Here is a 19,146-nt window from a genome sequence, read left to right on the forward strand (position 1 = left end):
CCATGAAGTTTACACCTCTGTCAAAACCAGTTCTTACTAAACTGCACAGAACTGACCCTACCAGGTTTTTTCTCTCTCCCAGGTTCATATTGGCACTACAGGGCTGATTGTGACTCCACCCCCCAGCAGCCCAGTCACAACAGGGCCTTCCTTCACCTTCCCCTCAGAAGTTACCTACCAAGCTGCCCTTGGTGTAAGTACCACTTAAGTAAACTCAGCCTTCCCGTTTTATTTTGGGCTTGTACAGTCATCTTTTTTCTCAACTTCCGACATACTGATTTGAAATGATGGTTTTATGGGAATTGAGCTATGTTGTAGACAATGGTATGAATTTAAATATAGCAAAAGCCCAATTGCTACGATGTTTGCATCTTGTCGTGCATAGCCATTTCTCCAGCTTTCCTCTGTAATTTCTCTGTAGTAAACACAAGAAGCACACTTCCTTCCAGAACAGTCTTTCTTTTAAGCATTAGTAGATAAGAGATTATGCTAGGGGGGAAAGTTTGGGGAAGCAAGCGGGTTCTTACAAAAATATCAAGTTGGGACCACAGCTGCCAGGTGCTTCTGGCTTACCTATCTTGAGATTTTCAAGATTATCTGAAATAAGCTTCAAAAGGCTACTGTCTCCTCATTAAATAAGGTGATTTTTAGATGTGTGTACACCTGTGGCAGATAAAGAACGTGTCTAGCATGTTGGAGTAAGGTTCTTGGAGATCAATAGGAAGACATGTAGCAAATGGCCATCTGTAAAAGGATGAAATATATTGCAATGCTGTTTCCTTTGAATAAATAAAATGACATTTTCTTTAAAAACTGCAGGATTTCTTTCCAAAACCTACTGGAATTCTTTAGTTTCCTGTGCTTATATTAGAAAAACTGTGGAATGTCATATATCATACTGTACTCATCAGAGCCTTACTGCAGTAAAGATTGTGGATACCAGTTTTCAGAGGTCTTTAAGGGGTCTCAATGGGACTTTATTTAAGTCATGGGAGTTCTTGAAATTAAGTTCTTTTAGTCTAAAATAATGCCCTTAATTTTTAAGGGGTGGGGCACAGTTGAATAGTTGATCTTCACTTAATTCAAAAAAATCAACCAAATAACCCAAACAAAAAAATCCCAAGACTTGATCTTGTTTAGGTGTTTCTCCTTGCAGTCTTTAAACCAAGTAAAATATGATGAATGGCATTGCTGCTAAATAGGTCTAGTTTTGTTTTCAACTTTTTGGCATTTGCATAATTTTACACATTTGTGTGCAAAATTTAAGGCAGAATTGTCTGTCTTCTGGTATCAACTTTCTCTTGTTTACAAAAATGCTTGGTTGCATTTTGACAGCTCTGTTTGGAACTCTTAATTTATAGTTTTCAGTCCTTTAAATTATGATGCTGCTGTTGTTTTCTGAATTACCTCCAGTACTTCCTCTTGGCATGGTGACACATGCCAGAAGTGGGTGCAGTACAGCACAGTCTTTTTCAGTGAAGAAGGTATTGATAGTATAATCCTTTTACCTTTTTAGCCTGATTCTTGTATCTTGAAAATTTGCTTGAATGTAGCATAAAGTTTAGGTTTAGCTAAATATCCACCCTGACGCCACAAATTTTCATTATCTTTTGTGATGTAGTAATGGCTCTCATCCAAGTAAATGTGTTTCACATTTCTTTGCTCTTCAGACAGATGACTTTATTATTGACAGTTATATGGATTGGGTGCTTTTGCCTGCCTTACTGAGTAAGGCAGATTGAGCTGTAGCAATGCTTTGTTTTACTATCTTTAGATTGTTGACTCTTTGAATCTGGATTATTTTGTAATCCTACTATTAAATGAACGCTAATCCGGAAACAGTTAATAATCTCACTATATTTAGATTCATATTTTAATGTCATGGAGCAGATGAGTTTAGAAGGGCCTCTTGATTTTGTCTAGTCTAACCTCCCCTGCTCAAGCAAGGCCATCTAAAGCCAGTTGCTCAGGACTGTGTACAAATAGCTTTGGAATATCTCCAAGGATGGAGACTTAAGAAACTCTCTGGGCAACCTGTGTGCATTGTGGGCTCTTGTTCAAGTTGGTGTCCAACAGGAGGACCCCTCAGGTATAGAGGTATATAAAGGTATACATCTTATATTAGAAACAATTAGCTGGTTGTATACTAATCCACATAGCTTTTTATACTTCTTTCATCCTATCCTTCAGAAAATACCTGCGAGAACTGAGCAAACAGGTACTGTTAGGCAGAATGCAAGTCTAGCTACATATAGGCTGCAAATATTCAGTAACTGATTTGATTTATGAGATACTCAGGTTTTGGAGAGGGTTGAGCAGACAGCATTCAATGCACACTTTCAGAAGTTCTGACAGAAGTTGCCCTTTTTTTTTTTTTTTTTTTTTTTTTTTTTTTTTCCCTCTCTCTCAGTAACAAACACTTCTGTTTGTTATTAAGAATCAGTAGGTCTTTATTTGATGCCAGCATGGAAAAATACTTCGGTTTGGTGCTGGTTCAAAGTCATTAAACCACCTTGGGTGCTTTAGTTGCTTAAGCTTGTTCAAAGGCAATCTCACCATGGATATTCACAGGAATTAAATTGCAGTGCTAGATGCAGCATGTAGAGAAACTCCTGCCATATGATTGTCCTGTATCTTGGGGTGCTACTTTCTCTTTGTGATAACCATGTTCCTGTTTATGTTTCCAATTAGGCATATAATTCCCATTGAGAATGTGAATTATTCTCTGCCACCCTCTTTAAAAGTCAATAGCCTTCTGTACATAATGTTCTATTTCTTCTTGACTTCTTTTCAGCATGATTAAAATGCAAGCTGGCAGCTCACACTGGAGTCAGGTGATTCCTGTGTTCTTTTATGATAGATGATATTAGATGATGATGCAGTTTGTAAAGTCACAGACTGTGGTATCTTCTACTTACACTTTTCTTCTTGCCTCATCAACTCTTGTTTTCATTTTAGAAATGTGCAAAATAGTTCTGACCAGTCAAGAGAGACAGTGATGTTGTTGTTTCTCTTGGTGTTCCCCTTCTGGCAATACCCTTCCTGACATTCTGAGCATTTATTTTAAGCTGTGGAGCAATTGTGATCGTATGTTTAAAGCATTAGAAGTGGTTGGCTTGAGTCCTTTTGCTCTTGTATTTTTCTCTTTTTCTTTTGTAAGTAGAAATTCCTGAATTTTTATAAGTTCCTCCCTTTAGCTTTTTTTCTTAATTTCTGAATGCTAAACAACTCACAGGGAAATTGGATGAGGACAGGATGGAGTTTTTCTTCAGCATGAAGGTGGTTTGTTTGATGTCCTTCCTATCAGTTGCTTTGGTGTTTATAACACTTCTGAAAGTAATTGTTCTTTGAAAGCAAGCTGTTTGTACACTTCTTTTATATAATGCTAAACTCAGATTAAGGGAGAAAAAATAAATCTGAGAGGATGAGCATGATTATCCATCACTGAAGAAGAGAATATATTCCTTTACAGTAATTTCGACTTTATGCATCTTTGCTACATTTATCTGTCCTGTATGTCAAAGCATGGAAAAGCTAGTGTCTTCTCTTATCTCCTGTGAGAAAGATGGCATTTTTATTGTCAACAGGAGATATTTTGAGCTGTCTTGATGTCTAACAAGTTTCTCTAAAACAGTTTGGATTAATTCCTAGCCCAAGGGAGTCTGTGACTCTTTTATCTGTTTACATGTATAGGATTGCATTTTAGTTTTTTATATTGCTCTGGTGGTTCAAAAATGCCAATTGTATTAATTTTATTTTGTCCATAATAATGTTTTGTAGATGCTGTTTGGTACCCAATATTGTATGAAATAAATAATTTACAAAGTTTCAGCCAAAATTGACATAAATAAGCTTTAAGAATGAGAGTGTTCTTGTCAAGTGACCATATACACTCTCTACTGTTTGTATCATTTAAGCAAAATTTAATTTTCATTCAGAAAGCTTGTGATAATTTATTTCCGAGTTTTATTTTGCATCAGCAGTTCTTTAGACAACAGCATTAATTCTTGGCTTGTGTTTTGAGGTTTGATTCTTTGAAATTGAAGAAGCTATGAACTGAGACAGACTTCTCACAGCTAAAGCTTTTGGCTGTGATATTATCTCTTACACTGTTCTTTGGGACTTCAACCACAGCTTTACCCTTAATTGGGGCAGTAATTGGTCTGCTTATCTTAGCCACTGGCATTTTTGAACCTTGTAGGTGTTTAGAATATTTAAAGTTCTTTGACAAATACAAATAACAGATGTCAAGTTCAGTAGTTGTTGGGTGAAAATATGCACATACAATTATGTAAGGTTCATTCACTTGGAAGGAAATTCTTGAGTGTAATTTATAAGGTAGTTATCTAACAGAGGAGATCTAGTTGCCATAGATTTTGCTGAAAAATAATTTTAAAGTATGTGATTTGAACGATGATATGGGAAAAACAAACAAAATACACCACAGCAAAGTTAGAATTACATTCAAAAGCAGCAGCAGAAAAACAGTCTAGCAACAAGAGATATCTTCTTTTCAGTCTGTCTTTACAGTCTCTTGAGAAAGTGAAAAGTGTTTTGGATTGCAATCCATACTGCTACTTCTACAGATTGGAAATGTTGACTTTGAAATGGTGTCTTGGTGTGTGCACTTAACTAGCGGAAATAGGTGGTCTATATTTGGATGGTTTGCATTCACTTTTGTGCTGAAGGTTTCAGAAAGTAAAAAACACCTAATTTTTCTGGTCTTGTTCTCTCATACATGCACAAAAAGAGAAATTTTTCTTTATGTTGAAGAGTACAATGTAGTTTGAATTATTATTAATGAGGCACAAGCTGTGAGGGTTATATAATACACTGATGACATTTAGCTCTTTTATGTAGTTCCAGTGTAAGTTCAATAGTGTAAGTTAGGAGGTTTTAATAAGAACTGTCCTAATTTTAATCAACCCAAATTCAAATCAACTTTTGTTGTGAAGAGGAAGCAGCTGGAAGAAACAATGAGGTTTTGTGTGAGAGACCTGTTTTTGATAACGTATAGTTTAGGAATTTTGTTAAACATAAGCCTTAATTTGTTAGCCCTCAGGGAATTTTGGAAGCCACATTTTTTTTCCTAGACATTGTGGGAGTGAAGACTGTTAATGAATGTTCTTTTTCACTGCTGTGCCTTTTATAATTCTTTGAGTGAGGTGATTACTGATCTTCAATTAACTGAATGCAGCCTAATTATATTTAAGTTTAAAAATATGCATGTGTTTCTAGAGCATGAGTATAGATATTTTTTAAGTAGTAACATACATTAATTAACAAATTATGAATTTTTTCATTTTCCAATTGAAAAAATAATTTATCACTTATTTGCTGTTTTATATGCTTGAAAGTACACCTGGAGTCTGAAAAGAAGTTGCAGAAACATTCGATTTTTCCCCTTCACCTACCTAAAATACTCTTAATTATGGCTGAGCATACTTTATTGAATCACATGAGGTTTGTGTATATTCTTGCACGGAATGTTGACTATGGGAACCATCAAAACTAGCATGTGCCCTGGAGGTAGGTGTGTTTCTCAACAGCTACAAAAATGGTTACATGCCAGAAAACTTCTTGAAAACTTGGCTAGATCATTTGGGTCTATTTTACCAAGTTGTAGCAGTGCAAGCTGGGGAGTGTTAGTCCTCTAATGCCTAGCAAGTAGTTTATTTAGATTTCTTGGTACTTGCCAGGTCTTTGGGAGTTTAATTGGTCTGTGGCTCACTGCTGGTCTCATTACGGTACTGATAGACACAGGGAGGGGAGCAGAACGTGAATAAAGCAGAATAAAATAGAGTGAAGGTGCCTTTATTGCAGCTAAAGCTTCAGTGTATATTATGTGTTCAAATGAGTAAAATGCACTGTTCAGCATCTTTGAGATGCAGGAAGTATGGAACCATGACAACCTTAATATTGTGCATTAATACCTTTAATTTTCAAGAATTCCAACTAATCATCTCCTAATAGGGATTTACAAGTTCTACCATATATAAAGAAATATAGATGCCTAAAAAAATATTTAAATTTATACTCTACTGATAGGTTGCATACAAGTTAGATGCTCACATTTTGCTTGGATTCAGCTAAGACATTTGTTGAATGTCTAACTGAGAGAGACAAATAACTTCAGCTGTAAAACAGCTGAAAGAGAAATGTCAGTATTTCAGTCTGAATTATCTGGATACTTTAAAAAAAGTTGTTGGGTAGAATATGAAACAAATGCTATTGCCATTTTTGTAAAAAACTATTAGTATCAAAGCTCTCAGTGATGTTTCTCCAGCGGTCATTTCTGTTCAGTGTTGGATACAGAAGGCCTATTTGGTCTTCTGAACATGTTAATGTATGACCAGAAAAAAAGGTTTAAATAAAATAGGAATAATTCACAATATAACATGCAATTTATACCGTAGCTAAGCATAACAATTTTGACTGAAACAGTTTTCTCTAGGTTTGAAAGTCTATAATTATGCAGTACTTTACTGTGACTTGGCAGTGTAAAGCTGGTTTAAAGAGCTGTCTTTTTATTAACATTTTCACCAAATGCAGCAAAGTAATTATCACACAGTGTAGAACTAAAACTCAGTTTCAATATAGGTTTCTGTTTAGAAAAGCAGGAAAAAAAAGATAAAACCCTTGAGAAGTGCAGTTTGAGAGGAATTAAAATGTCGTTCAATTACGTATTTTCCAAACTGATACTGTGATGCAGTGCGTTTATATTATGATGTATTGGAAGTGCCAGGCACTACTTCAGGATATTTTGTTAAATTAATATTCTAGTTTTGTGGGTTTTAGGAAGATTATGTTTGAAATTAATTCAGTTTCACTTTTTCAAAGGTGAGAGTTGTTTTATTACTCTTTTTGTGTGTGTTGTAACACAAATAGTTATTTTTGGAAGGGGGGAAGGAAAAGCTCTCCTTTTGTGAGTGCCTTTTCCCAGGAGTGTCAGTACACAAGGTCCTAAAGAATTATCTGAGGCCTTACAGAGCAGAAGGTAACAATTGCTCCATTGATTCTCAAAAGGCACAGAAGTCTGTAGGCAGGACCCTCATTATGATCTGTGGTGCCTTTTTACTGGGGTATTTGTTAAAGATTACCGATCTTGATAATACTGAATTTCAAAAGCTAACTCTTTAAACTAGAAGAATAGGAGAAAGAGGTAACAATAGTTCGGTGACTATGGCCTCATATTGTGCTTGCTTTTGTAACCCATACATCAAAAGAAAATTGCCCCCAGAAGGGGTGCTTTTGGGTGCAGTGCAGATGAATTGTATATTACGTTTCAGCTTGAGGTTACAAAAACAATCATGTTATGAAGTGCAGTCAGCAGCAGGATGCAAAATCTACCTCCTGGAAGGCTTCTGAATTTTTGTCAAGCCCTATCCTAAACATGTTATAACTAGAAACAGTGCTTTCTATTTTCCCTGTGCTGAGAAATTGCTTGTCATTTGCTTAATTAGCTGCCAAAAGGTCAAGATTTTAAACTGAAAAAAAAAAGGAAAATAGAGACAAAGCTAACTCTCCAGTTATATTGTAATAGTAGGTAAAGGAATACTGGCCTCAGTTGCTTTTTTCCACTTCCTTAGAATATCATGGTTTGTTTGGGTTTTTCCCCCCCCCTTTTTTTTTTTTTCCCAGCTGATTGAACTCATCAAACAATATTGATCATCTGTTGCTATTTTTTTTGTTCTTATAAAATCAGAATATGAATCCCCCACTACCGCCGCCACCTCTCTTGTCTGCTGCAATCATTGCATCGGCCACTTCTGGACCTCAGTCTACAAGTGTCATACAAAGGTCTGCATCAGGATCAAGTGACCAAGTTGCACATTTACGACAACAGGCTCGTCCAAGTGTGTAAGTAAACCTGAAACTTTTCTCCAGTCAGAAAAATGGAACGAGGTCACTTACTTCACCTGTACATTTAGCACGGCAGCTGGCTCTTTTCTGCTGGAATTGCCAAAAAGCCAAGCATGCAACTTAGAACAAAAGCATGCAGAAAGGTGATATCCTCAAACAAGCTCCATACTGAGCATTGTTTATGTGTTAGATAAATATAATCAGCTGTTGCTGTGTATAGAAAGAACTCGCATCAAAAATACAAAGTATTTATCATGCAGAGGATGAATGAATGAATCTTTGCGTTAGCACTGAATACTGAAAAACTCAAAAGTGTCATTTCACTGGAGTGAATTTATTCAATGTTTTCCATTATGTACGTTATGAAAAGGCTATTCTCATATGGAATAACTGATGCCAAAACAGAGCAAGTGCTGTATTTAATTTAGACTTTTAAACATGTTACTGTCAGACTACTTGTGTCAGTTGCAATTGAAATTTGACTGAAGATTCTACAGTGCACTTAATTAGTGGGTGGCAATTTGGGATGAAGGCAGAAAGCTGCTAGTTAGCATTATGTCTTCACGCTTGTAACACAAGCAAACGTGCGTCATCCTTTCGGGTGAAAATATTTGGTATATTGACATCTGTTGCTAACAACATCTTTCTTCTTGAAAACCTCTTTGTGTGCAGCTTGGGGAATAAGAACGATAAAAGAAAATGTAAAATTCAGGAGGTGCTGAACCATCTAATGGGACATGTTTGAATAAGGACTGCTTTTGTTCTGTTCTTGTTATCTTCTCACCAGGTTTCCTCCCACTCCAGAAAAGCACCCTCCTTGTACAGCAGGTGCATTTGGATTTGGGCTGTTTCTTGGTGTCAGGCATTTAAACACTGATTCTTATGGATTATTGCGCCTAGTGCAGTTAATCAAGTTCTCACCTCATTTACTCCCATCCTCTGTCTTCTGTCCTCTTGCTCTATATGAGAATACTAATGAAATTTGGAATAAATTAACTAAAAAGGAACTTAATGAGCATCAATTAAAGCAGATCAGTTGCTTTTCCATAGAGCTTCTGTTTGTGGCTTTGTAGATCACTGCTAAATCATGTATCAGTGAAGCTTTCTGCTACCACTGTACCATGTTGCCTTCAAAAGGGTATTTTTTCCTTGCTTTGGGAACCTATATTGCCTTTAGAGGAATTTTGTAGATATTGCAGGGTTTCTTGGGTGGGCAGCAAGGAATAAAAATGTAATGCAAAAAGGACAAGCATGCAGTTAATGCTACTGTTACTGTGCACAAGAGACAATTTTGATGAAAGAATCAAAGCCACTTTCTAAAGCCACTTTTTTTGTCCTTGCGGTTACAAGGTGAGTGGGAAATACTAGCACTGCAAGCAACCGTGGATCCTTTTTCATAGAAGGGGATAGTCTACCCATCTACTTAATTGGCTGCCTCTTGTGAAAAGTATATTCCAGAGAAAATGGGATTTATTGGAATGCTATTTTCCATAGGCCCAGGTCAATAATTGTATATACGGTTCAAATGTTTTTTTTAGGTTCAAATGTGGCAGAAAATAGAACACTGTGGTGGTTAAAACAGTATCACTTTCTAAAAATAGAGAATTGTGCAATCCTATTTGAAAATTTCTCTGGGATCATTCCAAGATGCAACTACAGGAGCTTCAGCTTTTTTTTTTAACTTTTTTTTTCCTAAGCATTTTTTTTTCTAAAGAAAGAATGCAAATGTTTCTGAACTCTCAATATGATTTCAAAAGCACTATATTATGCTTTAGTGTATTATGCTTAGAAAAGATAAAAGGAAATAAACTTTACAAGTGAATTAGCTGCTAACCACCTTACCCATAGACTTCAATTTCTAGTAACACATCTTTTTCTTTTGCACTAAAGTTTGCTCAGGAGCTTCCAGTTTTGCAGTCTGAAATACAGTTCTGACATCTGTTTTCCTGTCTTTTAGGTATATTGCTATCTACCCCTACACTCCTCGAAAAGAAGATGAACTGGAACTGCGGAAAGGAGAAATGTTCCTAGTGTTTGAACGCTGCCAAGATGGCTGGTTCAAGGGAACTTCCATGCATACAAGCAAGATTGGTGTTTTTCCTGGAAATTATGTGGCTCCAGTTACAAGGTACAGTATTAGACAAGTGTCTAAATAGTTTAGCTAGTTTCAAATCCAAAATTATTCTGTTCTTGTATTAAATGCAAAAATTGCATAATAGAAGACCTGTGAGTTTTAGTAACTAGCTAATTTTTTTCAGTTGTATTTTACTGTTTGCTTTAAATTTTGGCAGGACGGTGACAAGTGCATCACAAACAAAAGTTCCCATGTCTACTGCTGGCCAAACAGGACGAGTGGTGACTATGGTCAGCCCTTCCACTGCTAGTGGAACATCCCAGAAGCTCCAGGGGAATGGTGTGGCAGTGAACTCCAGCACAGTACCCACAGCAGTGGTTTCTGCAGCACATATCCAAACCAGTCCACAAACCAAGGTCCTTATGCATGTGACAGGACAAATGACCGTCAACCAGGCTCGAAATGCAGTTAGAACAGGTAAAAAAAAATCCTGAAATTTTTTATGTGTGGTAGACAAACTGTAGAGCCCATCTTGACAAATGACTGGAGTGAGGTCTATGTAAGTATATGCTGAGTTTTTTTAAAAGCTTTTCTTAATGTCATTGTTTAGAGTTGAATGTTTTCTGAAATGATGGTCTGAGTTGTTAGATCTTTTATTATTCTCCTCTAAGCAACTGTGTGTATGCACATATTCCCACTATTAGGAATTTATATGCGAGTACACAGGTAGAATATTTCGGGGGTTTTTTTTGTTCCAGCACTATCTGGGATGGGGACATTCTTTGAGCTTCCCCACTCATACGCAATTCATAATAGTAATAAAAGTGATAAGAACATCTGAGTCATAGCTTATTTTTTCTGTGTTAACTGCGTAAGAGCTACAGATTGCTCTAATTTAGCATTCACTTTTAAATTATCATCTAACATCTTTGAATACCTTTTCAGGTTCAGTGTTCCTTTTCAGGTCTCTGGCTCAGGTTTGGTCCTTAGGCATTCCAGTTTGTTCTCTAACCTTGACGGTAGCTTCTTTCAGCTTTGACTCAGAAACACTAAGGCTGTGCTGGCTTCAAGATCCATATGATCTATGTAATAAAATTCCGTATTCCTGAAAGGTGTAACTCTTCATTTACTGTCTGGGGCAGGCTACATCATAGTGAAACATGCCTTCTTGTTATTTAAAAGCAGATCCAAAAAGACTGATAGTGATGTTTTCAAGAGTTTTTGTTTACCAAATCTATGCACTCCTCTGTGGATTTGCCAGGCTAAGAAAATAGCACACAACTGGAGCCAAATCTGTTCCAGTTGCTTCAAGGACCTCAAAAGAAAAAGGAAAAAAGGAAAACTCTCATTTCAGTCTTATCCCAATGTTTCCTCTTTCAGCCTTGAATTTAGGGTGTGTGATCTCCTGACTGAGCATCATGACAAAAAGGGCTTTTTTAATCACAAGATTCTTACTGGCAGAGTAAAAGAGAAAGCAAAAAATGGTAATAGTATGCTGTGTTATCCCCATAAAGAAGGGCTATTTCTTATGGTCTCAAGATCCATGGATTAGCCCACTTCTCAGAGTCATGCATCTCCTGAAACACCCTCTGCATGTTCAGATGCCAGCACCAGGTTTGCTTTTGAAGGTAGGATATGTACATATGTCTTTAGTTATTTTATTTCCTTAATTGGCCCCATCTTCCTCCAGTCCAATCTGAAGCTGGAGCAGGTGTGTAACAACTTTATTCTTCACCTTTAAATAAAAATAACCAGATGCTGCTGGCAACTGGTAAAAGAAACTAAGCAAAGCATCTGTGCTTTCCTGCCTCTTAGGCACAGGTGGCTTCTACTCTAAATCTTTCTTTTGAGCTGCCTAGGAGCTTACAAGTGACAACACAAAGGAAAAAGCTCCTGTGGGCTCCAGAGGCCTTTCTGTCCCTACATCCCTGCACTGCTGTCAAGATGAATAAGCTTTTACACTTCATTCAGCTGACAAATGTGACAACATACTTCCCACCGACTTTTCAGGTCCAAAATGAAAAATTCAAAGGGATTGGACTCTCACCACAGAGAACTTAACATTGGATTTTGTAAAGGTGTGCTGTTAGTCACAAATACAGATCTGTCCCTTATAAGGACCTGAGCAGTGAGGCAATAATGGCTGCTTTATGTTCAAACTACAGAAAACTTTGTAGTAAACATGTGAAACATGATCCCCTTGAGCTTTCCTTAGAACACTGGCTGAGTGTTAATCTTTGGGTGAGGCTTCAAAGGTTAATGCAGGGCTCCAGCTTCACTTTAGCTCAGGGCTTCAAGGACCATTCTTCAAATGATCTTAGTGAGACATTGCTTGACATCACCTTTTACTGAGGGAGTATGCGTCCTTTGATTGGAAGGACCTATAAAGAAAATATATATTCTGCCTATTTCATTAAAGGATAATCTATATGAAAACAGGATGACTTGAAGCATTTTTCCTATCAATTTCATCAGCAATACAAAAACAAAACCAGAAAGCTCTGCCATGCTTGTCATACATAAATTTCATGTGATTTTATACATTTTGAAGAATAGCAGCTACTTCTAGGAAAGCTGTTGTTGTCTCATGAACAAAAGGCAGCATTAATAATTGGTTTTTGACAAAAAAATAAATCTTGATACAATCTCCTTATCTTTCTTTTGAAATGTTCATGCTACTCAAGAGTTGGGAAGAGTTGGCTACAGCAGCAGAAGTTATCAAAAAATGAGACATAGCATATAAATGATGTGTCTTTTTTTGATAAAAAAGAAAGAATTTGTGTTATTGCAGAGATTGTAATTTGGTATAATACTGTAGGATTGTTATATAAAATTTAGGACCTTTGTCAGTCTTCTCTAATACACTGTTTCTGCAATCTAAATAATTACCAGAGGAATTTGTTGAAAGCAGAATGCAGAGGGCAAGTGCTGAAGGTGTGGTTCCAGGATTTCACTTACAACAAGGCTGAAATTGTATTAGTATCTGAAAAAACAAAAATTGATACAATTGAGATATACATTCACCAAGCTAGAGTGATGACCCTTTCTTAGAAAGTTACAAAGTATTTGAAGGAGAGAAGTTGTGCAGCACTGGGGAGCTACATTTTGCCTCATATTGTTCAGTTAAGGTGTCTGCATTTCATACCACCCAGTGGTGCAGAGGTGCCCAATCTGTTGAAGTGGTCCAACAGCATGCATATATGATTGACCATGTGACTTTAACAGCAATGTTACTTCTTGGAAAGGATAAATTAGTTAATGCAAAGCTCTGTGCTTTGCAGCTTTGCACTGCAACCCAGGTTAATACACTCAGCCCTGAGCTATTCTCCAGCTTCCAGTGTAGATATTCCTTTTAGTTCACAGGGGTATGAGTAAATCCACTTTCTATATTTAAACATCCCAAGAGACAACAGCTTACATTTTCAGAGAAAGCACTCATAGCAGTAATTGCCACTGTGCTTATTGTTTGAAAGACCCGTAAAATCTGTTGTGGATTTTGTGAATAGTTTAGGGAAACAATTGAATTACATTTTTAGCAGCTTCTATAAGGTGTGTTTCTTCCTATTTTCCTTTATATGCCCTAACAACTACATGTCATATTAAAAGGAGAAAACAAGTTCCAGGTAGTATTTAGTTCGCTCTTAGGTACTAAAGTGTAATCTTCACTTTGCATCTGTCCATATGTGAAGCATTTGACTTAGCAGCTTGGATATCTCCACAACAGAGAAGTTGGAGTGCTGTTATTCTTCTCTTGCATACTGGTGCAAGTAGCATATGCAACTGCATATGGTAGCATATGCAACTGCTTTATTCAGGTGAAATAGATTTGGTGGTGTGTATCATGTCACAATAGCAGTATAAATGTAAGTTTAAAAGGTAAGAAGAAAACTTCTTGTGATTGCTTAGCTGTAACACAGTAACTGTACATCACTTTGTGTGTCTTGTGAAAAGGTGAACTCTCACATTTCATTCTTTTATTCTAGTTGCCTCACATAGTCAAGAAAGACCTACGGCAGCAGTCACACCCATACAAGCACAAAGTCCAACATGCCTTATTCCTGCAGCTGTGATCATTCCCCACCACTCTGTTGCCTCCCAGCAGCTCCAGCCCCAGCTTCCAAATACCGCTGCTTATGTCACAGCTGTGAATGTGAACCGCTCAAGCATCCCACTGGCATGTACAGCAGCTTCTTTGAATTCTCCTAACATGGCTACTTCATCTTTGGAGGGAGAGATTAGTGGGAAAACTGCAAACACTCACCCTGGAGCTCCTGCATCTCCAGAGAGTGCTTTAACAGCTGGTGGAAATGCTGCTGTCAGTAAAACAGACAAGGATGGCAAGGTGGGTAGAAAATAAAATAATTTCCTTGAATTCTCTTATTTTCGTCATACAATCTTTTAAGAGATTTAACAACACAACCTTAAAAGCCTACGTGAACTTGCAGGAATGTAAAAATTTCCGTCAAACAAAAATAAAAAAAAATCAGAATTCTTTTAGGTTACCTTTCTTATTAAGCAGACACACTGAGATATTAGGAAAAACACATTACCAGCAGTGTTTATTGGACAAAGAAAGAATACACATAACCATCTTTTTTAAATGTAGGACAGCAGAGTTTGTAGTGATTCTGCTTTTGTTCCTTCTATTTGAAGTATTTCCTATGTGTATAAACTCATTATCACTGTTGACTAAGTCATATGATTATGTTATATTTTTGTCAGAAGAATTCTTCTAGCTTTGTAATTGATTTTATTTTACAGTTGTGATGTAGTTAGAAAACTTTTTTCTCCTTGTGACAACTATCTTTGCATCTCAAATGTTTTAGACTTAACCTTACACTTCAGCCACATGTACTCTTTAGTGAAGTTTATGAAGATTTTAATCGTAAACTGTACACTAATGTCAGCCACTTTTTAGTTATTTTTGTTGATTATTGTTGAATGGATCTGCCTAGAATTTTATTTTAAAATTACTTTAGCCATAGACATTGAAATCAGACTGAAGTGCCCTTAGAGAAAACTTACTTGTAGTTTAAGGTCAATGATGCTAATACCTCTGGATAATTTTAATTTCTCTGAGTTTATCTTTATCTTTGACATTTGTTAGACAGCAGATTTTTTCTGATATTGCGGTAAGTTATTGGAGACTTGGAAAAATGACTGAGGATTTTTATTCACTAAATACACTACATTCCAGACTATAAAAAAAATTCTCAATGCTCATGCTTTTCTCTGTCTATGGTTAAATATTATTTTTGTCTCCAGGGCTTACAATCTGGCACCTCTCATAAGCACTAAATTCACTCAGTCAAAGGGTTGGTAAGAAGATCACTGCCACACCCCTTAAAAAAAAAAAAAGACAAGAAACACAAAAGCTACTTAAATAATTCTCTTCGGGGTAGGTAAGTCTTCAGGGATTCTTGTCTGGACAAGCAAAAAGAATGTTTACAATCCTCCCCTTTAGCAGAGCAGCAAAACACAATGCATTCCCCTCGGGGCGAATTTTTGTTTAATCATGAAGGTCTTCCATTACTAAAGGAGGATAAATAAAATAAACTTACCTAAACAGCAGCTTCCAGAGCAGACTTTTCTACCTGCTTGATTTGAAGTGACTCTTTGTCTTCCTAGAAACGTCCACGTTAATGAAATGTTTTGCTTCATAGATTCCTTTTGTGGGAACCTTAACTCCTCACACCTTTTTCTAGACAACCTTTTGGGACAGTGCCATTTTGTTTTAAATTACCCTTTAACCTAACACAGTGAAAGGACTTAGCTCGGTCATGATCTAAATTACTTGCTTTTTTCCTCTTTAGAATGTTAATTTTCTTTTTCGTTTATAATTTTCATCATTATCTTTCTAATATCAAGTATTTCCTCATGACTTACTGGTGTAAAAACAGAGTCCTTGCTGAGCATGATGTCATCTATCGGAAGGAAGCGTTCAGCTCTTTACAGGAGAATTTTGTTCTAAAATGGGGCACTACATTTGGTTTACAGAAAGAAAAAAAGGGTTTGCTGAAACTACTTTCCGGAGCATCCACCAAACGCAAGCCTCGGGTGTCCCCTCCGGCGTCGCCCACCCTGGAGGCGGAGCAGGCGGCGGCGGAGCTGGCGCTGCAAGGTGCGGTGGGGCCGGAGCTGCCGCCCGCCGGCGCTCACGGCAAGCCCGCCTCGTGTCCCGCTGACGGCGAGGCCTCGGCGCTGCCGCAGGAGGCTCCGCATCGCAAACCCGCTTCCCTGGATTCCTCCGCTCCCATCGCCCCGCCGCCTCGGCAGCCCTGCTCGTCGCTGGGGCCGGTCCTCAATGAATGCAGGCCTCTTGTGTGTGAAAGGTAAATTACCCTCCGCAGCTAGGCTTGGGCAAACCGCGACTAAATCCATTCTCCCACCCTGTAGTGTGTGTTAGAACTGCTTCAAAATGCTGAGATTTTATAGCAAGATGAAACTTAGTTTTTCACAATTCTTTATTGACTTACCTACCAATACTGTTTATAGTTTATATTTGTTTACTTTTCATGTTACTTTAAAGTATTTGAATGAATTGACACTCAAATATGATGATCACAGGTTTTGGTATGAGAACTGAGGTAGACAAAAAAGGCCTCCTATTTTTCAAAACAGAAGCACGTTATATTCTTGCAATTAGGAGTATCAGGTTAGTCCTGATCTTTAGCAGTGTATAACTGCCAACCTAAATACATGGTGTATGTTCTCATTTCCTTTATCTGTCTATGTGTACGCATCTTAGTATTTGATTTCTTGAGCTTTTGCAAAGATGCTTTTTACTGCCTGAATGCCCCGTGGCTGTGCATCCACATAGGCCCTAGGGTGGGCTCTGCTCTGGCAAGTGAGTCTAAAAAACATACATGTGTCTGGACTCTGAAACTGACAGGCACTTGCTTAAATGTTCTGTGACTTTTGTGTCCACCTACAGTTTTTCAAGTTTCAAATCCTCAGTAGAATGTGAAGGAAGTGGCAGGATCTTTTATTCTTCCTGGTAGTAGACAAGCAGTATGAAGAGTGTCATAGGATTTCTTTTGCAGCAGCTACAGGATTTTGTGGTGTACAGAGAAAAAACAGTAGAGTTACAATATGAGCAGCTCTAGGACTGAACTGATTGAAGCTGGCAGTTGTAGACTTTGTTCTGATACTGTTATGTCATGGTGTGTGGGCATCCTGTTGTACTTCCAGAGGTCCACAATCTTAAGCTAGACTCATGTCTTAAAATCCAGACAGTATATAATTTTCTATTTGTCTTTTAGTTCACTTATGTCATACCTCTAATATTTTTTAAAAGGTTATTTCTGTTCCTATGCAATTTCCTTGCAAGAGATTTCTATTTCATACTGAATTTGTGAAGCAGATTTACACTTATATATGAAAAATAAAACCTGAAACCTGAAACCCTTATTTCCTTAAGAATAACATCATTCATTTTCACATTATCATAAGTCTGTTTGGCACGTTAATATGTTTTTATGATTTGAATGTGAAAATAATACTAAATTTATTCTGGCATAACCAGTGCATATTAGCATAAAGCTCCTTCTGTAGTCACAAAAAGTAGTTTTTTCACCTCCATGAAGTTTTTCTCAGAACTTCTTACGGAAAATGACGATGTATATTTTTTTGATGTAGTAATAACATATACTCAAACATTCTATATATCCTTACTATTATTTAAATGATAATTGCTACTGAAGAAGCATTCCTACAAGATAATTCTCAGTGGTAGTCATGTAGAATTGTTACGTTTTTGTCAGCGTATTTAGACAGAATTTCATCTGAGTTCCCTTTGTCCTTTCAGGGCAGGGTTAAAATTTTTTCTTTCCGGCTGATGTGCCCTTGCACATTTCCTTTGGCTGAATTTCTTAAAATGTGATTGTTAATAATGATTAAATCTACATTGTACTCAATATCTTCAAAGTAATCTATAAGCATTGATTATTCTTCAGCAGTCTGGTAGATGTGGTGGGTAAGAATCATAAGGCATCTCCAGTGAAAATTTGAGTTGGAGAGGAAATATTCATGAGGATAACCTCAACAAAAAGCTGAAGAGTAGAGAAATCTATTTGGATTATTCTGCTCTTCCATCTCACAATTCCAGTCACAGATTACAGTGTAACTGGAGAATTCCAGTTTGGAGAAGTCCAGCCACCTGAGACTCTGCAGTGGGGTTCACTCATTTCTTTGGATTCTCCAGCCAATACCTAGGTTGTCCTGGGATGATTTCTTGTATTGATGCAGTGCTGACAAGGTAAAAGATCATCATGTTTCCTTTACAAAGACCCAACTCCCTGCAATTCTCAGAGTGAGACATGCTATGCTACGAATATACAGGAATTTAGCCATCTGAAGAGTTTACTTTTCCCATAAAAGTTAAAACTTAAAGCTCTTTTCATGAGCTTTCTCTTTTAGAGGGAAATGTTGTTTAAATAGCCTTAAATCTTACAGTAAATATACAGCATTGTAATAATAAACTACCCAGCACAGTGGTGTTAGAGACTTGAAGTTGAACCTAAATACACTGCATATCCTAAATTATAAAAAGAATCTTTCATTCAGTTACTGTGAAAGAAAAGCAATAATTTTGTTCTGTGATTAAAGTGACCCTAAGTAATTTCATCTACCACAAAATGACTGGTGTAACATCTGCTCCCAGTGAGCTGGCCAGTGGCTTTATAGGACAGCAAACCTTCCCACATCTGGCACCATTTAATGCTGGTAATAAATGCTGAGAATCACTCTGCCCTCGATGGGCGTTGGTGATCTGTAGGAGTCAAGGCACACACTCAGAAGACACAAGTTCAGCACAACAGCAGGGCACACTTGAGCTGGAAAGTAAAAATTTTAAAGGCAAGAAAAGAAAGCTAAATCAAGAAGTTGAGTAATATTTATTAGTTTAACTTTGTAATGGTAGTTAATTCCAGCTTTCTGTGTTTCTCTCAGCTACAATTTTCTGCATGCGAGAAAGTATTATTATCCACTTGTTGATCAGGAAAACCACAAATAATTGTCCAAAAATCAACCACAGCTAGGTGGTAATAAAAGCAGCATTTTGTGTCCACTGAAACAGAAGCAACAAAGAAATGGAGAAACACATGAAAGTTATAATCTTTTTCATGTTACTGAAAAGTGTGAGAAATGCTAATATTAAAAATGAAAAGTAGAATGAAGAAATGTGAAGATAGACCACCCTCTTCAAAATA

General features: G+C 37.1%; 1 protein-coding gene across 2 annotated transcripts in view; it reads left to right on the forward strand.

Annotated features, from left to right (window-relative positions):
• The window catches only part of SH3RF1 (SH3 domain containing ring finger 1), an 83,776-nt gene that overhangs the window by 59,318 nt on the left and 5,312 nt on the right, over positions 1-19,146 (forward strand). For both annotated transcript variants that reach the window (XM_066317614.1, XM_066317615.1), the window contains exons 6-11: positions 83-193; positions 7,706-7,860; positions 9,821-9,991; positions 10,155-10,414; positions 13,921-14,279; positions 15,935-16,269. In XM_066317614.1, coding sequence (XP_066173711.1) covers positions 83-193; positions 7,706-7,860; positions 9,821-9,991; positions 10,155-10,414; positions 13,921-14,279; positions 15,935-16,269 — 1,391 coding nt within the window. The remainder of the gene's footprint in view (positions 1-82; positions 194-7,705; positions 7,861-9,820; positions 9,992-10,154; positions 10,415-13,920; positions 14,280-15,934; positions 16,270-19,146) is intronic.

Source organism: Sylvia atricapilla, chromosome 4, assembly GCF_009819655.1.
Source record: "Sylvia atricapilla isolate bSylAtr1 chromosome 4, bSylAtr1.pri, whole genome shotgun sequence".
Lineage (NCBI taxonomy): Eukaryota > Metazoa > Chordata > Aves > Passeriformes > Sylviidae > Sylvia > Sylvia atricapilla.